The 19,103-nt window shown below is 37.1% G+C and overlaps 1 protein-coding gene and 1 non-coding gene across 2 annotated transcripts; both read left to right on the forward strand.

Annotated features, from left to right (window-relative positions):
- The first annotated feature begins 535 nt into the window (after window positions 1-535).
- On the forward strand, window positions 536-5,468 carry LOC118050477 (uncharacterized). The gene is made up of 7 exons (XM_035060837.2): window positions 536-929; window positions 1,881-2,177; window positions 2,490-2,698; window positions 2,789-2,837; window positions 2,958-3,047; window positions 3,231-3,293; window positions 3,452-5,468. Exons 1-7 carry the CDS (start codon window positions 762-764, stop codon window positions 5,033-5,035), a joined length of 2,460 nt encoding a protein of 819 aa, XP_034916728.1. The 5' UTR covers window positions 536-761; the 3' UTR covers window positions 5,036-5,468.
- A 13,059-nt stretch (window positions 5,469-18,527) lies between these two features.
- Window positions 18,528-18,599, forward strand: TRNAA-UGC (transfer RNA alanine (anticodon UGC)). The gene has a single exon. It is a non-coding gene; the product is annotated as a tRNA-Ala (tRNA).
- The last annotated feature ends 504 nt before the right edge of the window (window positions 18,600-19,103 follow it).

The raw sequence follows: 19,103 nt of genomic DNA on the forward strand, positions 1-19,103 counted from the left end.
TGTCATCAAAAATATTTTAATTGCTGTGAAACAATTCAAAAATGGTAGGGACTGTCGGCTGCTGTGTGGAAGAGATCGGTGGTTAGGTCTTGGTGATTTATGACTGGGTTTGGGAGTTAATTAATTATGATTTAAATCCAATTAATTTAGATTTAAAGTTAGAATTTACAAATTAGGGATGAGAGTTTATGGGTAAGTTGTGTTGTGTCGATGTAAATTATAATTTATGGACTGTTTTAAAAAATTATGTTGATCTAAATTATAATTTTTAAAAGAATATTTAAAAAGAAAAGGAAAGGAAAGGAAAGCAAAAAGAAACCGGTCCACCGCGTGCCGAACAAGAACTAAAGGTGGCTAACGGGCCCATACTTGGAGACCCAGTCCAATTCAAATACTTGGGAAATAAATTTTGCCCTTCCACCATCTTTTTAGCAATCCATATTTTAAAAACAAAAATCCATTTACAAAATTACCCTTATTAAATCAGAAGGACTCGTGCGGTGCCCTGAATTTCACAAGATTCTAAAAAAATCCGAATTCTTTCCCAGCATCAAAAATATCAAATATCAAACCGCTTCATCTTCTAAACAGGAATAAAAAAGCCAATTATACACGCACATATATACGGACGTAAATACACAAAAAGGCTGGTGCCTAATTCCTAACGATCCTCTGTTAATTTTGATTCCAAATCCCTAGATCTATCGTCGCCAATCGACCTCCAATTTCTCAGTCTCCGATCAATTGTTTGAAAGAGAGAGATGGACGATAGCTGTGCGGTGTGTGCGGAGGCTCTAGAATGGGTTGCATACGGCGCGTGTGGCCATCGTGACGTTTGCTCCACGTGCGTGTCTCGGCTCCGTTTCATATGCGACGATCGCCGCTGCTGTATCTGCAAGACCGAGTCATCTGTCGTTTTTGTCACCAAGGTTAGGCTTGCCTTTTTCATATTTTAACTCTTTTTTTTGGATTTGATTGTTAATGCTTTTTAGTTATGATGATGGATGCGCTTGATTGTTTATCGATAAATCAAATTTGTAGTTAGGTAATGCAATTTTTCTGCTTTTCAATAACCAAGTACGAAATCTTCTAAGGGCAAATTTTCATCTTTTGGCAAAAATAGAGGTCTGGCTGATTGCTGGTTTTGAGTATTTACCAAGCCATGTGAAGCTTCTTTGTTTTTTATAGACCCTCTTAGGACGTGGTAATAGTGAAGCAGCTAATTTTTGAACATACAAGAGTCTTTTCCTTTACCAAAGAAGAATTTATAACCAAATCGACTTGTTTAAGGACTGTTGGAAGCATTTTTGCTATGTGGCAGCGAATGCTATATGTAAAGAATAACGATGAAAGAAAATGCAAATCGGTATGTTGATGCCAGAACATATAATCACCTCGAAAGGTAAAGTGTAATTGCTGGGAAACTGGACCTTGATGGTAGTTTTCCATGGATATTTTGCAGAAAACAAGCATTTTGCAGATACTGCATTTAATGTTTTTTGAAAAAGAGTTCATCACTGTAGGAATGTAGAGTCAATGGAATCAAAATCTAATACAATCAAGACAAAGGGCTCATCACTCAGGATTTTTTGGGCAGAGTTTCTTAGAGACTATAGTAAATGGTTAAGATAGCCCTTATTGTATTTTACGCTTAATATGAATGATATTTGGTTTTTAGTTTCCTTTTGAAGTTATTTTTTTATTGTAGTTGTAAATCTAATACATTTAAGGTGTATTCATGGGAAGTAAGTAATGTATACATGTAGTTGTATGCTTAGTTTTTCAATTTCCTTCACTGCTTTTGTTCATATTTGTGATTTCTACTGTTTGTCACATGGATTTAATGACACAAAAAGCTTTATATTTTGCTGTTCTTGCAGGCTTTAGGGGATTATACAAGGATGATTAATGACTTTTTGCTCTTGCCATCTGAACCAAAGGAGGGTCGAATGGGATCTTACTGGTACCATGAGGACACACAAGCATTTTTTGACGATGTTGACCATTATAAAATGATAAAGGCCATGTGCAGATTGTCATGTAGTGTATGTGACAAGGAGGAATCAAATGATGGATCCAAGCGTCGGGGGAAGTTTAGAAATATTAATCAGCTGAAGGGTCATTTATTTCATCAACATAAATTGCATATGTGTAGCCTGTGCTTAGAAGGACGAAAGGTAAGATCCTCATGCATATGATCATGTACGACATATGTTTTCTTGTTTGAAATGATTGGATATTAAAAGTCATTTTTAAGGTATAATCAAGTTGAGATTATTTAGAATTTGTGCACACATCTCTCTTTTTGTAACTTTTATTTTATTTTTCAGGCATCTTATTTAAGGCAACTGTCAAAGTGATTTACATGATTTACATAGATTACTAATGTTATCTTTAAGAAAATCTATCCTTCTGTTTTTTTTTTTTTTTTTTTTTTTTTTTTGTGGGGGGGTTTTGTAACAACTTTTGGATTCTTTTGAATTTGACAGGTTTTTATTTGTGAGCAAAAGCTATACAGTAGAGCACAATTGAATCAGCATATCAGCACGGGTGATTCTGAGGTTGACGGAAGTGAAAGTGAAAGAGGTGGCTTCATGGGACATCCCATGTGTGAATTCTGTAAAAAACCGTTCTATGGAGATAATGAGCTGTATACACATATGTCAACCGAACACTACACCTGTCATCTATGCCAGAGGTTTTACATACTATAGTTTGTACACATGATACCATAAGTTAAGTACATTTTTAGATAATCTAAAATAACTTTCTGCTATGTACAATGCAGGCAGCATCCAGGACAATATGAATATTACAAGAATTATGATGACCTAGAGGTGAGACTGCTCATCTGCATTTCTTTCTTTCTGTTAATGAGGTTATGGGGCTGGCACTTCTTTATGAGTGTTCTTTAACTAAGAATATTTTTCTAAACAAGTGAAAGTTGTCTGTCACAGATTCACTTCCGTCGAGACCATTTTCTATGTGATGATGAGGGCTGTCTTGCCAAGAAGTTTATTGTCTTTCAAACTGAAGCAGAGTTGAAGGTGATTGAGAAAGCTTCGTTGACTTTCCTTCTTTATGAATACTGTTCAAGCTCCAGTTTCTTTGTGTTCGCCCACAAGCTGCACAGGGGGGCAGAATTGGGGTTGGGGATCTCTGTTGGTTTAGTTTTCTTTCTTATTGCTTGTTGGCCAGTTCAACTCATTTAATTTTGCTTTTAATTTCAGAGACATAATACAATTGAACATGCTGGTCATATGTCTCGTTCTCAGCGAAATGCTGCTCTCCAGGTACATATTATTTTCTACTTGCAGAAGTGCTCCTTAATGGATTTGGTTTTTTCTTGATGATATCTGATCACCTTATTACATCTTTTTTAGTTCTCTCATTTATGTACACCTTTTGTGGCTATTTTTGTCTTATTCATTTGCTGATTTCCATGAATCAGATACCAACTAGCTTTCGATATCGTCAAAGTAATGAACAAGGTAATCGTCATGGAAGGGGACGAACATTCCGTCTTGATCAAGCAGATAACCAACTCTCCATAGCCATTCAAGCTAGCCTGGAGACAGCACATTCAGAAAGCACATCTCGTGATCGATCATCCAGTGCACAAGCAATCTCTGATCATGTAGATTTAAGTGATATTGACCCAATAGTTCAGCCATTTGAATCATTAACTGCTACTGATCCTGAAACAACATTGAGATATCTTCAAGCCTTGGGGCCTTCTTCTTGGAATGCACCTTTGCAAGAATCTTCTTTTCCTCCGCTCTTTACGACTGCAAGCAGTGGTCAACAACAGGCCAAAGATGAATCAGAAAGTTTGCCTAATAATACAATGGCGACGCATCTTCGGCGCCAGAACAACAGAAATGCAACAGTAATCAACTCACCCCAGCAGTGGCCGGCAGCAAGCCGTGGGCATGTATCAAGTAATCCAGCACTCTATAGACCTACATTAGATACATCACCTTTGAGCTCAAGGAGTTCTGCTAGTGGACCTGGTCTCTCTAATTATGCAAGTTCTATTCAGTCCCATGCTCAGACTCGACCTGCAGCAGTCCGTGGGCATCCCTCAGCTAGTTCGGTGGGGAGCTCAGGCACTACAAGTAGGATAAGCAGCACTGCATCAACCTCAAATGTTGCTGACTCTGGATCATTGAAGCCCTCTATTTCAGATTTTCCTCCAGTTTCTGCAGTGCCAATGCACAAGATGCCTACTAGTAGCCAGGTTGTTCTGAATGTGGAAGAATTTCAAACTGCAAACAAGTCATTGGTGGAAAAGATACGTGCTGCTCTTGAAAATGATGAAGATAGATATACTCTTTTTAAAGACATATCTGGACAGTATCGTCAGGGTTCAATTGACACAGGAGAGTACCTGGACTATGTCCAGCAATTTGGCTTATCACGTCTCATTCCTGAGCTGGCTAGACTTTGTCCTGATGCTCAGAAACAGAAAGAGCTTGTTGAAACCTACAATGCTAGTTTGAGAAGCAGTGGGAAGAAAGAGAATGGCTGGGGCCGTGGTAGTGCCCAGTTAAAAGGCACTAATGGATCCAAGGAAGGCAAGGGAATAGCTGAAAACGATAGCAGTTCAAAGGATAGATTGACAGATAGCTTTATTAATACTGTTCGAGCGCTGCAGTCAAATTACAAGCCTGTGGAAGATGAGGCGCAGCTGCTGTCAAAGGATGGGTATCGGGCTGCCAAAGGCAAGTCGAGTGTCATGCTTGATGAGCGGGAAATGGAACCAAGAATCCAAAATGGCTCTTTATCTGCAGGCGATGGATCTAGTAAAAACCTAAAAGACGGGGGTAGGGAGAAGCAACGGAAGAAAACCTCCAAGTTTCAGAGAGCAAGGCTTGGTGATGGCTCAATGGCGGCCCTGTTGGATCTCCAAAACTCGGAACCTGATCCTCGCGAAACAGTGGAGAACAGGATAGACGATAGCAGTAACTCAGTAGGAGGGTTACCTGTGCGTGGAGTCTGGAGAAAAGGCGGGGGGCAGAAACTCTTTCCATGAACAGTATTTCATCATAGTAAAGAAGTGGGCCAATAATTGAACAATAGAGATGGAATAGATTCCAGCAAATCGAATTGCTGCGGTTTTGCAACTTGATACCCCTTTTGAGCATAGTTCACCATTTAGGTGAAGGATGCTATTCGATGTCGGTTTTTGTACTGTTAAAATGTAGTTGAAGGTGATGGGGTTGTTCATCATCGCATGGCTATCTTTTTTTTATATAAGAAAGTGTTCATAGACATCACGAATGAAGAAAGCAGATATGATTAATAGATGCTGTGTGATCTGTCTCTTGCAGGTGAAATGGCTACGAGGAATTGTGTGTCCTTGTATTTTTCTCTATTCTAACCATGTGTCTTTGATTGACAAGCAGAAGGAATCATAGTGAAATATCATGAATTAATTGGAGGACACGTATAAACTTCCTGATGCCGTGATTGTTTAACGTTTGGACCATTTAATTAAATTCAAAAAAATCTTAAAAAGGTGGTAATTTCATAGTAATCATTCATAAATCAGTAAATACTGTTTAACCTTTGTCTGTTATTTTTCTTCTCATGTTATTGAAAATATATTATATATATATATATTTTTATAATATTATTTTTTTATTAAAAATTAAGTTTAATAATTTTTTCAATTTATTTTTTATGAATTGTTACGGTGTTAAAAAGATTATAATATTAGATTAATGTTTAATTTTGCAAAAAAAAAAACATATTATGTTTCTAAAAAACATAAGGCGGGATTAAAATTGACAATGAGAACAAAAACAAAGGGTTTTTTTATACTATTCATTCAACTTTTAAAAAATATTACCTTTTTTTTTTTTAATTTTTTTTTGTCCTTTTTAGTTTCAACAATTATATATTTCATAAAAAATACACGCTTTTTAAAAAAGGAACCGTTTCCTAACTTTCTTCTCAAAAAATCATACTGATATTTTTTATATTATAATAATTTTTATGGTTAAGTTTAAAAAATATATATGTAATTAAATATATTATGAGATTAAATTTTTTAAAATTAAATCTAGAATTTTAAATTTATATCATAACCTTTTTGTTTTTCTTCTTTTTCTGGATATGTATCGAATAATCATCGCTCGATTTTGACACCAAATGACGTAAAAAGATTGTTGTATATGTATTAGTATATAATCCATTTTTAAGTATCCAAAGCGAAACGCACGATGCCATGTAATACAAGAGTTTTCAAGCATGGTAGAGTGTACTTGAGAAAGCTGTTGGAACTGTTTTTTTTAGTAATAAAACAATTTTAATTAATTTTTTATATTTATAAATTATTTTGATATTTTAATATTAAAAAATATATTTTAAAAAAGTAAAAAATATATTTTTTTTAAATATCTTTAATAAAAAATATTTTAAAAATAATTAATACTACACTTTTAAATCTTGTATACATTGATGGAGAAATGTATGAAATATTTTTGCATTCTATTTATATAGTAATATTTAGCATTCCAAAGTGTTGTAACCCATTTTTGGGTCCCCATGAAAAATAAAATAAATAGCCAAAAGAGGTTAGAAAAAAATAGCAGGAGGCAGAAGCACCCGGAAAACAGTTAGAAAATTTGTCAAGGAATTTAATAAAAAATACAAGGATTGAATTTTTTTGACAGTATATTCTTGAAGGATGAAAGCCCTATTGAGAAGAAAAATCTGAATTTTGAGGAGAAAAGCCAACAAATTTGGAATGTTTTGGACTTAATTGGATTTTTATTTGAATTTATATAGAAGTTTTTGATTGCAAGAAAAATTGATTTTTAAGTCAATTTGGGCTTTAATTGAAGAAATTTAAGTTCTGGGGCCAAAATATATTTTTTTAGGAATTTTATTTGGGTCAAATCAGGGGCTTAATTGCATAAATATTTGAAGTTTAATGGCCAATTAGGGACTTAATTAGAAAATCCGAAACCAGGGACCAAATTGGAAGAGGCGCGTAAATGGAGGGGGCTGCAATTGTTCGGTTCAGGGGCCTAATTGAAGAAATTGAAAGTTTATTAATCAATTGAGGGCTCAATTGGCAATAAATCAGAGGCCAAGGACCAAAGTGAAAAAGGCGGCCAACAAGAGGGGCGGAGACCGAATTTGAAGGACTGATTTGAAGTTTGGCCATTTAAAAATGAAACGGCGCGTTTTATCCAAAACGAACGCCGTTTCATATATATATAAAAAAAAAAGGAAGACTAGAACGGTGTCGTTTTGAACGACACTGTTCATCTTCTTCCTTCCCCCCCCGGTTTAGCAGCAACAGAAGACGAAAAATTTGAAAACCTTCCCGCCTCTCTCTCCTCGCCCCCACCACCACCACCGAAAGCATCAATGGCCGACCAGCCGTTGCGTGATTGAAGGCGCACTAACAAAGCACGCCGGTCCCTTTTTTCCTTATAAATAGAGAGAGGCCGAAGGAGAGAGAGGACGAAACCGAAGGAAAGAGAGAGAGACCCCGAGGGAGGAGAAAGAAAGGACGAACCGTTAAGAGAGAGGAAAAAAAAAAGGCACGAAAGAGAGAGAAGAACAAAAACAAACCGAGAGGAAGGAACCGAAACCACAAAAAAACCAAAACCAAACGAGAAATAGACAGCCATTTGAGAAAAAAAAAAAAACCGAGAGAGGACCGAAGGGCGGGACCGAGAGGAATAGAGAGAGAGAGAGAGAGGAACCGAAACACTATGGAAACAGTCGACAGCGCCGCCTGCCCGGAATCCACCGTGCACGAGCCACACCACCGCCAGCCGATCACCTCCTCCACGCCAGTACATTTTTTCCCCCCATTTTTGTGTCTTCTGCAGGTTTGCCTCCTGCATGCATTCTGCATGCAGGAGGCGGGTGGAAGAAAATTAATTCTTCCCCGCTGGGCCTGGGGATGCTGGGTCCCCAACCAGCCCGATGCTGGCCCAGCCTTGCAAGTATGGGCCGGTATTGGCCCAGACCGTAGGAAGCTTTTCAGGCCGAGATCGGCCCAACTTGAGTTTTCGGGCCGAGATCGGCCCACGTTTGTTTGCCCGTCTCTTTTTGGGGTGAGCCTGGCCCATTCATATTTGGGCCGGCCCAGCCCTATAATATATTATATATTATTATATAAATTAATAATATAATATGTGTGTATATGTTATATATATATATAAATATTTAGTAAAAAAATTCTGAAAAATCTAAAAAAAAATGTTGTTATTTTCCTTTCATATATATATATATATTTTAGGGGGGTTTTGTATTTTTTTTTATATTGTGGAGGTATAAATTCAGTATTTAAAATATCTGATTTTTCGTCGAGGCACCCGAAATTTTTCAAAGATAAATTTATTTATTTTGCTTTAAAAAATTTCTAAAATTCCTTAAAAATATTGTTGATTTTTTTTTAACATCTTTTTTAAATGACTTTAATATTTAGTTTGTATTTTTTATGCTGTGGAGATACAAATTCAGTATTAAAATTACCGATTTCGTCAAAAAAAAAATATATTGTTAAAAAAAAAATATTTTCTTGGCGTGTTGCATACGGCCAATACTCTAACATGTTTTGAATGTTCCTTTTACAAAAAAAATAATAATTGGAAGCTTTGAAAGTGTGTGTTTCGCAATTGATTTCTTAAACAAAATTATTTTCTTGCATTTCTGGAGTTTTTTACAACATGTTTGTAAAACCAAAGGGTATTGGCCAAATATTCAAAAAACTATAAAAATCTTATTTTTTGGAGAAGGAATTTATTTATTATTTACCGCTAAGCCTTGATAAAGAATCCTTAAAAGGATGAATATCCAAAAATATTATTGGGAAGTAATAAATCACACACATTCTGGAAAGAAGCCTTGATTATAATCGAGGACATTTCAAATTTTTTTTTTTTATTATCCCACGATTTATGAGTCGCAAACTCTTGAAAATACTAAGGGAAAAATAAGCTTTCAAAAGCACATGGAATCTCCTTAGATTTCTATCCAAAATCAATTGAACGAGCTAGAAAATACCAACACCATAGCAATTATAAAGCAAACCAAACACCAAGCAGCTTACCTTAGGTAGGGCGTACTAGGGGTGCTAATACCTTCCTTTACGCAACCAGTCCCTTACCTTAGAATCTCTGAAAGACCAGTTAGGTTTCCTAGTGACAAAATACTAGGTGGCGACTCCAAAGAACCAAATCCGCAAATAGAACAAAACGAAAGTCGTTCAATCGAATGTCGCAAAAACACTAAAAAAAAATTTTTGTTTGAGGATTTTTTGGGGGTGCGGGACGACAAGATGGCGACTCCACTGGGGACCCTTGGACTAAGCTTGATTTGTTTGTTTGTTTTTATGTTATGTGTTATTGGTTTTGTTTTCTATGATGCTTTGTTTAAAAGCTTTTAACATATATCTTTACATTCTATCATACATGACATAGTCATGCATCACTTTTATTAATTATTATTATGTTTTGGAGTGCACACACATGTAACTCTAAGTTTAAGTGGGGGACTAGCAGTTAGCCTTATGACTTGAGTCAAGGTTTAAGTTTGTGTAAACCCCAACTCTTTGCTCGAGTGTTTAGACTGATTGTGATTGGTACACGTATCCATCCCACTATCTGCTAGACCTCCATATCGCCTTTACGAAGGTTGATCACTGGAACAGCAAGAGCCTCTTTTAGAGACCCAGTAGTAAACCTACCCTAATGTCTCACGTTAGAAGAACTAGAAACCTATCCTTGCTGCATCCATACCCAATAAAAGGCTGCATCCATACCCAATAAAACATGCATTTTTTCAATCAATGCATCCATCACAATCATACATTTCTCTCATACATCTATGCACGCATCGTCGCAGATCGTGAAACATAGGTTCCCACATCCAAAGTCCACCAAACCCGGTCCAGATCAAGAATGGAAAAACGAAGAAAGAGCTCATTTAGAGTCGCACTACCAGACGAGTTGGAATCTGTGAAAAAATGAAGGTTTCTAGACTGACGCAATCTGCTTTGAGCAACTTTTAAGAGCCAAGAACGGGGAGGGAACGTCTACCCAACCACCTATAGGAGCACCGTCAGTTTCATATCCAGGGATATATCAGAACTTGGGGGCAGATTCAGTGACGGGGCAGCACTTTGCGCCTACCATTCCCATTCAGCCCCCTGCAAGCTCACATCACTGTAGACGGGCCTTCCAATAATAGGTCCACTAGTTTTATGAACGATGACAAGATATCAGCTTTGGAAGAAAGGGTTAAGAGCAGTCGAGGGAAATGACTGGTTTGACCCATGGAGCGTCTGAAATATGCTTGGTACCAAACATCACGGTACCAAAACATTTTAGGATACCAGAGTTTATAAAGTACACTGGGTTTGAATGCCCAAACACTCACCTTCGATCTTAATTGGCAATAAGATGGCTGAGGTGATTCATGACGATAAGTTAACTGATCTACTTTTTCCAAGATAGTCTATCGGGGTCAGCGCTAAGTTGGTACATGAGGTTGGATAATGCCAAGATCAAGAAATGGAAGGATTTAGTTGAGGCTTTCCTTAAGCAATACAAGTTCAATTTGGAAATTGCTCCAGATCGAACGAGCCTTATGCCAATGGAAAATAGAAGCCAAGAATCAGTAAGGGCTTATGCGCAAAGGTGGAGGGACGAGGCCATGCATGTGCAACCCCCTTTGATAGAAACGGAGATGGTGACTTTGTTCGCCAACACATTCAAGGCACCCTACTATGAGCATTTAATGGGTAGCTCATCTCAACATTTCTATGATGTTGTACGCATAGCGGAAAGAATAGAGCAAGGGATTAAAGCTGGACGCATAATTGAACCATCGGAGACAAAGGGTTTTTTCGGAAGAAAATTGAAAGGTCCCATTAACAACTTCGAAGGTGGGTCCAATGACAAGATAACGGATTCATATAACCCACAAATACCTACCTCCCATGTGGCCCACATAAACTTTAACAAACCTTTTTCCCCTAATCGAGCAAATGGCCAGTCAAACACCCAAAACAACCACCAAAGACCAAACACAAGATACATTTCAGAACAACTACCGCCATTACCCATGCCTCTGAAGGACATATATGCCAAACTACTGAGCATTGGACAAATAGCTCCTATCCCTACATTACCACTACAACCACCATTTCCCATTTGGTATAAGCCCGAGTTGACTTGCGAGTACCATGCTGGTATTCCCGGGCATTGTCTTGAAACGTGCTATGGTTTCAAAGAACAAGTTGTTGAAGCTCATTCAAGATAGGATGGTTGTCCATTTGAAGGACACACCAAATATCAATTCAAATCCATTGTCTGGTCATAGGGGATAAAGGATTGGAAAACCTTGGTCAAGAATCGTCAATAATGAAGAAGGCGAGATCGAAGGAGAAGACAAGGAAACACAAGTGGGGAAGGAAGATGAAGCATTGCCTCGGTTGACCTTCCACATACTAGAAAAAGTTTCAGAACGAATTGATCCAAGAACTTCTCGTAGTTTTCAAAATGTAAAACAACTTTATTTGCCTTAGCATGTTTTTGTCATTGCTTTTGTCATTGCTTTTATTTTCTCTAGTGGGCATTTCAGGGCTCATATTGTCAGCCAGATTTTTGTGTTTGAGCATACCTTTTCTTTAAATAAATGATTAGATTATGCACTTTTTGAACAAGTTTGAGTGGTTACAAATAAAGTATCAATAAAATGGTTTAATATGAAATTTAAGAAAAAGCTACCTTGAATACAACCTCACCTCGTCTGGATAACATAAATGAATTGAATACATCACCTGTAAATTTTCTTTCAAGATAAGAATAGAACTTATCAACCATAACAATGTGCATTTTGAAAAAAAAAGAAAAAAAAAAAAAGAGTTTATCACTGGCTGAATGAATTGCTTTTCTATATAAAAGCCCAGACTAATATCGCACCCCTACACTGGGGGCAAGACGAGATCTTTTATGAAAAGTTTTACGTGTTTAAAATTGGATGGAAGCTTATAGATTTGAAAACCAAGCTAAAGCATTTGACAAAAGCATGACAAAGAGGCAAATACAAGTCATACATTTTGAGAAAAGGACTACTTGAAGAAAGTCAAAGATTTCTTCTCCAAGAATATGATAGGCAACACGAGAGATGAATCCAGCATGCGTCTTCAAAAGCAAAGTTCATGTTAAGAGGGAGTCTCATGAACTAGAAGAAGAGGATGGGGCCTATGTTTCAAAACCAGGTATGAATGCATGCATTGCATCTAATCATAAATCATTGCATATATGTTTTTTGGATCGTTACAGGAGGAGATCTTAGCGCATTCCAACAAGATTATGGACGAAGAAAGAATCATTGAGTTGATTCTAGAACAACAAGAAGAGAAGATAATGGTTTTCAAACCCTGCTAGCAGGAAGAACGACATCGATAACATTCGGTAAAAAGGAATCGCCAAATGGGATTCCAAGTTGTTGAGATCGCCAGAAGGGATCTCGTATTTCGATGGAGGTCGCCAGAAGGGACCTCATATTTCAGCTTTGAATAAAAGGAATCACCAGATGGGATTCCAAGTTGTTTGAGATCGCCAGAAGGGGTCTCGTTTTTCGATATTCATCAATGGGAGGTCGCCAGAAAGGGACCTCAAATTTCAGCTTTGGTATAAAAGGAATCGCCAGATGGGATTCCAAGTTGTTTGGTGAAAAGAGATCGCCAGAAGGGATCTCGTACTTTGATGAAGGTCGCCAGAAGGGACCTCATATTTCAGCTTTGAATAAAAGGGAATCGCCAGATGGGATTCCAAGTTGTTTGAAATCGCCAGAAGGGATCTCGTATTTCGATGAAGGTCGCTAGAAGGGACCTCATATTTCATGTTTGAATAAAAGGAATTGCCAGATGGGATTCCAAGTTGATGGAGATCGCCAGAAGGGATCTCGTATTTTGGTATTTGGAGGTCGCCGGATAGGACCTCATATCTCAGGTTTGTTAAGAGGAATCGCCAGATGGGATTCTAAGTTGTTTGAGATCGCCATAAGGGATCTCGTGTTTTGCTATTTGGAGGTCGCCAGATGGGACCTCATATTTCATGTTGGTAATAAAAGGAATCGTCAGATGGGATTCCAAGTTATCTAAGATCGCCAGAAGGGATCTCGTACTTTGACATTCATCAAGGAAGGTCACCAGAAGGGACCTCATATTGAAACCATTTTCTTAGAAAAGCATTTGGAGTTTACTAAGAATTCTTCCCCTGGGTAGGTCACCCATACAATGAGACCATCATATTTTTTTTCCTGGGTAGGTCACCCATACAATGAGACCATCATATTTCTCTGGGTAGGTCACCCATACAATGAGACCATCATTTTTCCTTGGGTAGGTCACCCATACAATGAGACCACCATTTTTCCTGGGTAAGGTCACCATACAATGAGACCATCATTTTTCTGGGTAGGTCACCCATACAATGAGACCATACTTTTCTGGGTAGGTCACCCATAAGAAAGAGACCATTCTCCATTTTTTTTTATCTGGGTAGGTCACCCATAAGAATGAGGTCATTCCTTTCCCTGGGTAGGTCACCCAAAGAATGAGACCACTCTTCTTTTTCCTTGGGTAGGTCACCCATCACAATGAGACCATACTTTTCTGGGTAGGTCACCCATAAGAATGAGACCATTCTCCATTTTTTTTATCTGGGTAGGTCACCCATAAGAATGAGGCCATTCCTTCCCCTGGGTAGGTCACCCAAAAAATGAGACCACTCTTCCTTTTTCTGGGTAGGTCACCCATCACAATGAGACCATATTTTTTTTTTTCTGGGTAGGTCACCCATAAGAATGAGACCCTTCTCTATTTTTTTTATCTGGGTAGGTCACCCATAAGAATGAGGCCATTCCTTCCCCTGGGTAGGTCACCCAAAGAATGAGACCACTCTTCCTTTTTCTGGGTAGGTCACCCATCACAATGAGACCATATTTTTTTTCTGGGTAGGTCACCCATACAATGAGACCATTCTCCATTTTTTTTTATCTGGGTAGGTCACCCATAATAACGAGGCCATTCTTCCCCCTGGGTAGGTCACCCAAAGAATGAGACCACTCTTTCCCTTTTCCATTCAGGCAGGTCACCCATCATAATGAGACCACGCACACATTTTTTTTTTTGTAAAGGAATCGCCGGTTGGGATTCCAGGTTAAAGGAGATCACCAGATGGGATCTCGGATGGATTTCCATATTGATCAAACTAAAGTAAGAATTCAGAGGATCGCTGGATAAGGATCTCGAGATGACTAAGTTTTGATCATAGTTTTTGGGCTAAGGAGGATTGTTATAAAGGACAAAGTTTCAGATCAATCAAGCTTTGACCGGATCAGTTTCGGGAGTTCCGTTTCGGGTTTATCTTTATAACACTTACTGCGCAAAACCTATGCTCCGTAAGTATTATAAAGAGGGGGCATCTGTTGTAACCCATTTTTGGGTCCCCATGAAAAATAAAATAAATAGCCAAAAGAGGTTAGAAAAAATAGCAGGAGGCAGAAGCACCCGGAAAACAGTTAGAAAATTTGTCAAGGAATTTAAAAAAATACAAGGATTGAATTTTTTGACAGTATATTCTTGAAGGATGAAAGCCCTATTGAGAAGAAAAATCTGAATTTTGAGGAGAAAAGCCCAAATTTGGATGTTTATGGACTTAATTGGATTTTTATTTGAATTTATAGAAGTTTTGATTGCAAGAAAAATTGATTTTTAAGTCAATTTGGGCTTTAATTTGAAGAAATTTAAGTTCTGGGGCCAAAATATATTTTTTAGGAATTTATTGGGTCAAATCAGGGGCTTAATTGCATAAATATTGAAGTTTAATGGCCAATTAGGGACTTAATTAAGAAAATCCGAAACCAGGGACCAAATTGGAAGAGGCGCGTAAATGGAGGGGCTGCAATTGTTCGGTTCAGGGGCCTAATTGAAGAAATTGAAAGTTTATTAATCAATTGAGGGCTCAATTGCATAAATCAGAGGCCAAGGACCAAAGTGAAAAAGGCGGCCAACAAGAGGGGCGGAGACCGAATTTGAAGGACTGATTTGAAGTTTGGCCATTTAAATGAAACGGCGCGTTTTATCCAAAACGACGCCGTTTCATATATATAAAAAAAAAAAAAAAAGGAAGACTAGAACGGTGTCGTTTTGAACGACACTGTTCATCTTCTTCCTTCCCCCCCGGTTTAGCAGCAACAGAAGACGAAAAATTTGAAAACCTTCCCGCCTCTCTCTCCTCGCCCCCACCACCACCACCGAAAGCATCAATGGCCGACCAGCCGTTGCGTGATTGAAGGCGCACTAACTAAGGCACGCCGGTCCCTTTTTTCCTTATAAATAGAGAGAGGCCGAAGGAGAGAGAGGACGAACCGAAGGAAAGAGAGGAGAGACCCCGAAGGGAGGAGAGAAAGGACGAACCGAAGAGAGAGGAAAAAAAAAGGCACGAAAGAGAGAGAAGAACAAAAACAAACCGAGAGGAAGGAAACCGAAACCAAAAAACCAAAACCAAACCGAGAATAGACAGCCATTTGAGAAAAAAAAAACCGAGAGAGGACCGAAGGGCGGGACCGAGAGGAATAGAGAGAGAGAGAGAGAGAGAGCGAACCGAACACTTGGAAACAGTCGCAGCGCCGCCGCCCGGATCCACCGTGCACGAGCCACACCACCGCCAGCGATCACCTCCTCCACGCCAGGTACATTTTCTTCCCCCCATTTTTGTGTCTTCTGCAGGTTTGCCTCCTGCATGCATTCTGCATGCAGGAGGCGGGGGAAGAAAATTAATTCTTCCCCCGCTGGGCCTGGGGATGCTGGGCCAGCCCGATGCTGGCCCAGCCTTGCAAGTATGGGCCGGTATTGGCCCAGACCGTAGGAGCTTTTCGGGCCGAGATCGGCCCACTTGAGTTTTCGGGCCGAGATCGGCCCACGTTTGTTTGCCCGTCTCTTTTTTGGGGCTGAGCCTGGCCCATTCATTTGGGCCGGCCCAGCCCTATAATATATTATATATTATTATAAATTATAATATATATGTGTGTATAGTTATATATATATATAAAAAATATTTTATAAAAAATTCTGAAAAATCTAAAAAAAAATGTTGTTATTTTCCTTTCATATATATATATATATTTTTAGGGGGTTTTGTATTTTTTTTATATTGTGGAGGTATAAATTCAGTATTTAAAATATCTGATTTTCGTCGAGGCACCCGAAATTTTCAAAGATAAATTTTATTTTTTTGCTTTAAAAAAATTTCTAAAATTCCTTAAAAATATTGTTGATTTTTTTTACATCTTTTTAAAATGACTTAATATTAGTTTGTATTTTTTATGCTGTGGAGATACAAATTCAGTATTAAAATACCCGATTTCGTCAAAAAAAAAAATATATTGTTAAAAAAAAAAATATTTTCTTGCGTGTTGCATACGGCCAATACTCTAACATGTTTTGAATGTTCCTTTTACAAAAAAATATATTGGAAGCTTTGAAAAGTGTGTTTTTCGCATTGATTTCTTAAACACAAATTATTTTCTTGCATTTCTGGATTTTATAACATGTTTGTAAAACTCCAAAGGGTATTGGCCAATATTCCAAAAACTATAAAAATCTTATTTTTTGGAGAAGGAATTTATTTATTATTTACCGCTAATCTTTGGATAAAGAAATCCTTAAAAGGATGAATATCCAAAATATTATTGGGAGTAATAAATCCACACACATTCTGGAAAGAAGCCTTGATTATAATCGAGGACATTTCAAATTATTTTTTTTTTATTATCCCACGATTTATGAGTCGCAAACTCTTGAAATACTAAGGGAAAAATGAGCTTTCAAAGCACATGGAATCTCCTTAGATTTCTATCCAAAATCAATTGACGAGCCTAGAAAATACCAACACCATAGCAATTATAAAGCAAACCAAACACCAAGCAGCTTACCTTAGGTAGGGCGTACTAGGGGTGCTAATACCTTCCCTTTACGCAACCAGTCCCTTACCTTAGAATCTCTGAAAGACCAGTTAGGTTTCCTAGTGACCAAAATACTAGGTGGCGACTCCAAAGAACCAAATCCGCAAAATAGAACAAAACGAAAGTCGTCAATCGAATGTCGCAAAAACACTAAAAAAAATTTTTGTTTGAGGATTTTTTGGGGTGCGACACAAAGGACAACTTGCTTTATGGGGGAAAAAAAACCCGGCATCTGTTGAGCTGATTTAGCTGTTGTTTCGAGCTAAGCTGCGGTGCATTCCTGATGCTTTTCTAGTAGAAGAAATTTAAGTCATATAAGGGTTAATATACTATGATTTGATTGAATTAACAAGTTTAAAGATAACATGTAATATTAATAAAAAATATATATATTAAAATAAAAAAACATTTGATCGATCTGAATTGACCTTTTAAATTTATTATCCGACTTATAAGTTCAAGATAATTTCATATAAAAAAAAAACTTATAAAACTCAATTCTCAATCAATTATTTTAATATTAAATGATGAAATTAAAAATAAAATCATTTAAAAAACCAAAAAAAATTACTTGAGTCAACTTGAGTTGACTATCAAATACACAAATTTAGATCATGAGAACAATATAACTTCATAAAAAGTAAGTTAAATTAATTATGAAGTTTAATTCTCAATCAACTTAGGATAAAAATTAAAAAAAAATCAATTAAAAAAAAAAAAAAAATAACCAGAAACAACCTAAGTTAACCCGTCAAACCCATGATAATGATCATGAAACCGAAGTAACCTTATATAAAATAAACCAAAAAAAACCTGTTAAACCTATAACTCGAGTCATGAGACTGAAATAACCTAATAAAAAGAATTAAAATAAATTATAAAACTCAATTATCAATAAACATATTGTTGAAGGATGAAATTAAAATAATAATAATAATATAAAAACAAGACACAATAAAACGACGTGAGTCTACTTGAGTTAACTTGTAAAACTCATGACTCAAGTCATGAAACCATAATAACCTAATAGAAACAAACTAAAATAAATTATGAAAATCAATTCACAATCAACCCAATGTTGAGTATGGAATCGAAAAATACCATTAAAAAAAAAAAAACTCGAGTCAGTCAGGTTAAATGTTGTCAAGCTCACAACACAGATTATAAAACTGAGATAACCATATAGAAAGCAAATTACAACAAATCATTAAGCCTAATACCTAACAAAACCAAATATTAAAGAATAAAATTAAACAAAAATATATATATATACACACACAACTAAAAATATCAAAAAGAAAAAAAACTTTATTCCAATAAACAATGTATTGTTGAGGTATAATATAAAATATATACATATTCGGGTTATCAAAAACATCAGTATGATTCGAGAAAAAAATTAGGAATCGGTTCCTCTTCAAAAAGCGTGTGCACGGTGCCCCACTTGATATTAGCCTGCATGAGGTCACTCTGATTTTTATATTATTTATATAGTTTTTAAGTGGGATTCAATCTCAAATGGGGATGTAGCTCAAATGGTAGAGCGCTCGCTTTGCATGCGAGAGGCACGGGGTTCGATCCCCGCATCTCCACTTTTGCATGCTTACGAGTAGGTAAGTTATTTATTTAGGAAATAGATCAACACGCTTCTTCCGCCATAGATACATAGATCAGCACGGGCAATTCTCTCGACCCTTCTTTTTATTATTTCTGATGCTGCGAATTCGATGCTTGCCTCTCTTTTGCTAAGTAGTTTTCTTTTTTCTCGGAATTCCCCATGCAACAATGATGGTTTCGAAAGATATTCTAAACGATAGGGTGTGTTTTTTTCACTCTTCATAGTGCCAATCCTCTCTGGACTTGGTACTGGTCAAAGCAAGCAAAATGACGTGGAGCCTCGAAGGGTCATAAATGTTTAACGGCTCAAAAACAGTGTAATATGGAACAGCAATCACAGTGCATCCATCAAATAAGGAGCATACGAAACTAAAAGCATCAGACAAGAAAAATGGAAGAACAAGAGAAGGAGATGATGGAAGAGAAGAAAAGAGACCCCCCTCATTTACGATCTGCAAATCATGTGCGTGAAGATTTCC

The sequence above is a fragment of the Populus alba genome, chromosome 2 (assembly GCF_005239225.2).
Source record: "Populus alba chromosome 2, ASM523922v2, whole genome shotgun sequence".
Taxonomy (NCBI): Eukaryota; Viridiplantae; Streptophyta; class Magnoliopsida; order Malpighiales; family Salicaceae; genus Populus; species Populus alba.

What these genes read in the sequence shown, in the direction of transcription:
- LOC118050477 (XM_035060837.2), top strand. Translation starts at nt 762, where the DNA reads ATGGACGATAGCTGTGCGGTGTGTGCGGAGGCTCTAGAATGGGTTGCA. An exon ending in AGAATTATGATGACCTAGAG is followed by an intron (nt 2,838 to 2,957) that starts GTGAGACTGCTC and finishes TGTCTGTCACAG; the next exon opens with ATTCACTTCCGTCGAGACCA. An exon ending in AGCGAAATGCTGCTCTCCAG is followed by an intron (nt 3,294 to 3,451) that starts GTACATATTATT and finishes TCCATGAATCAG; the next exon opens with ATACCAACTAGCTTTCGATA.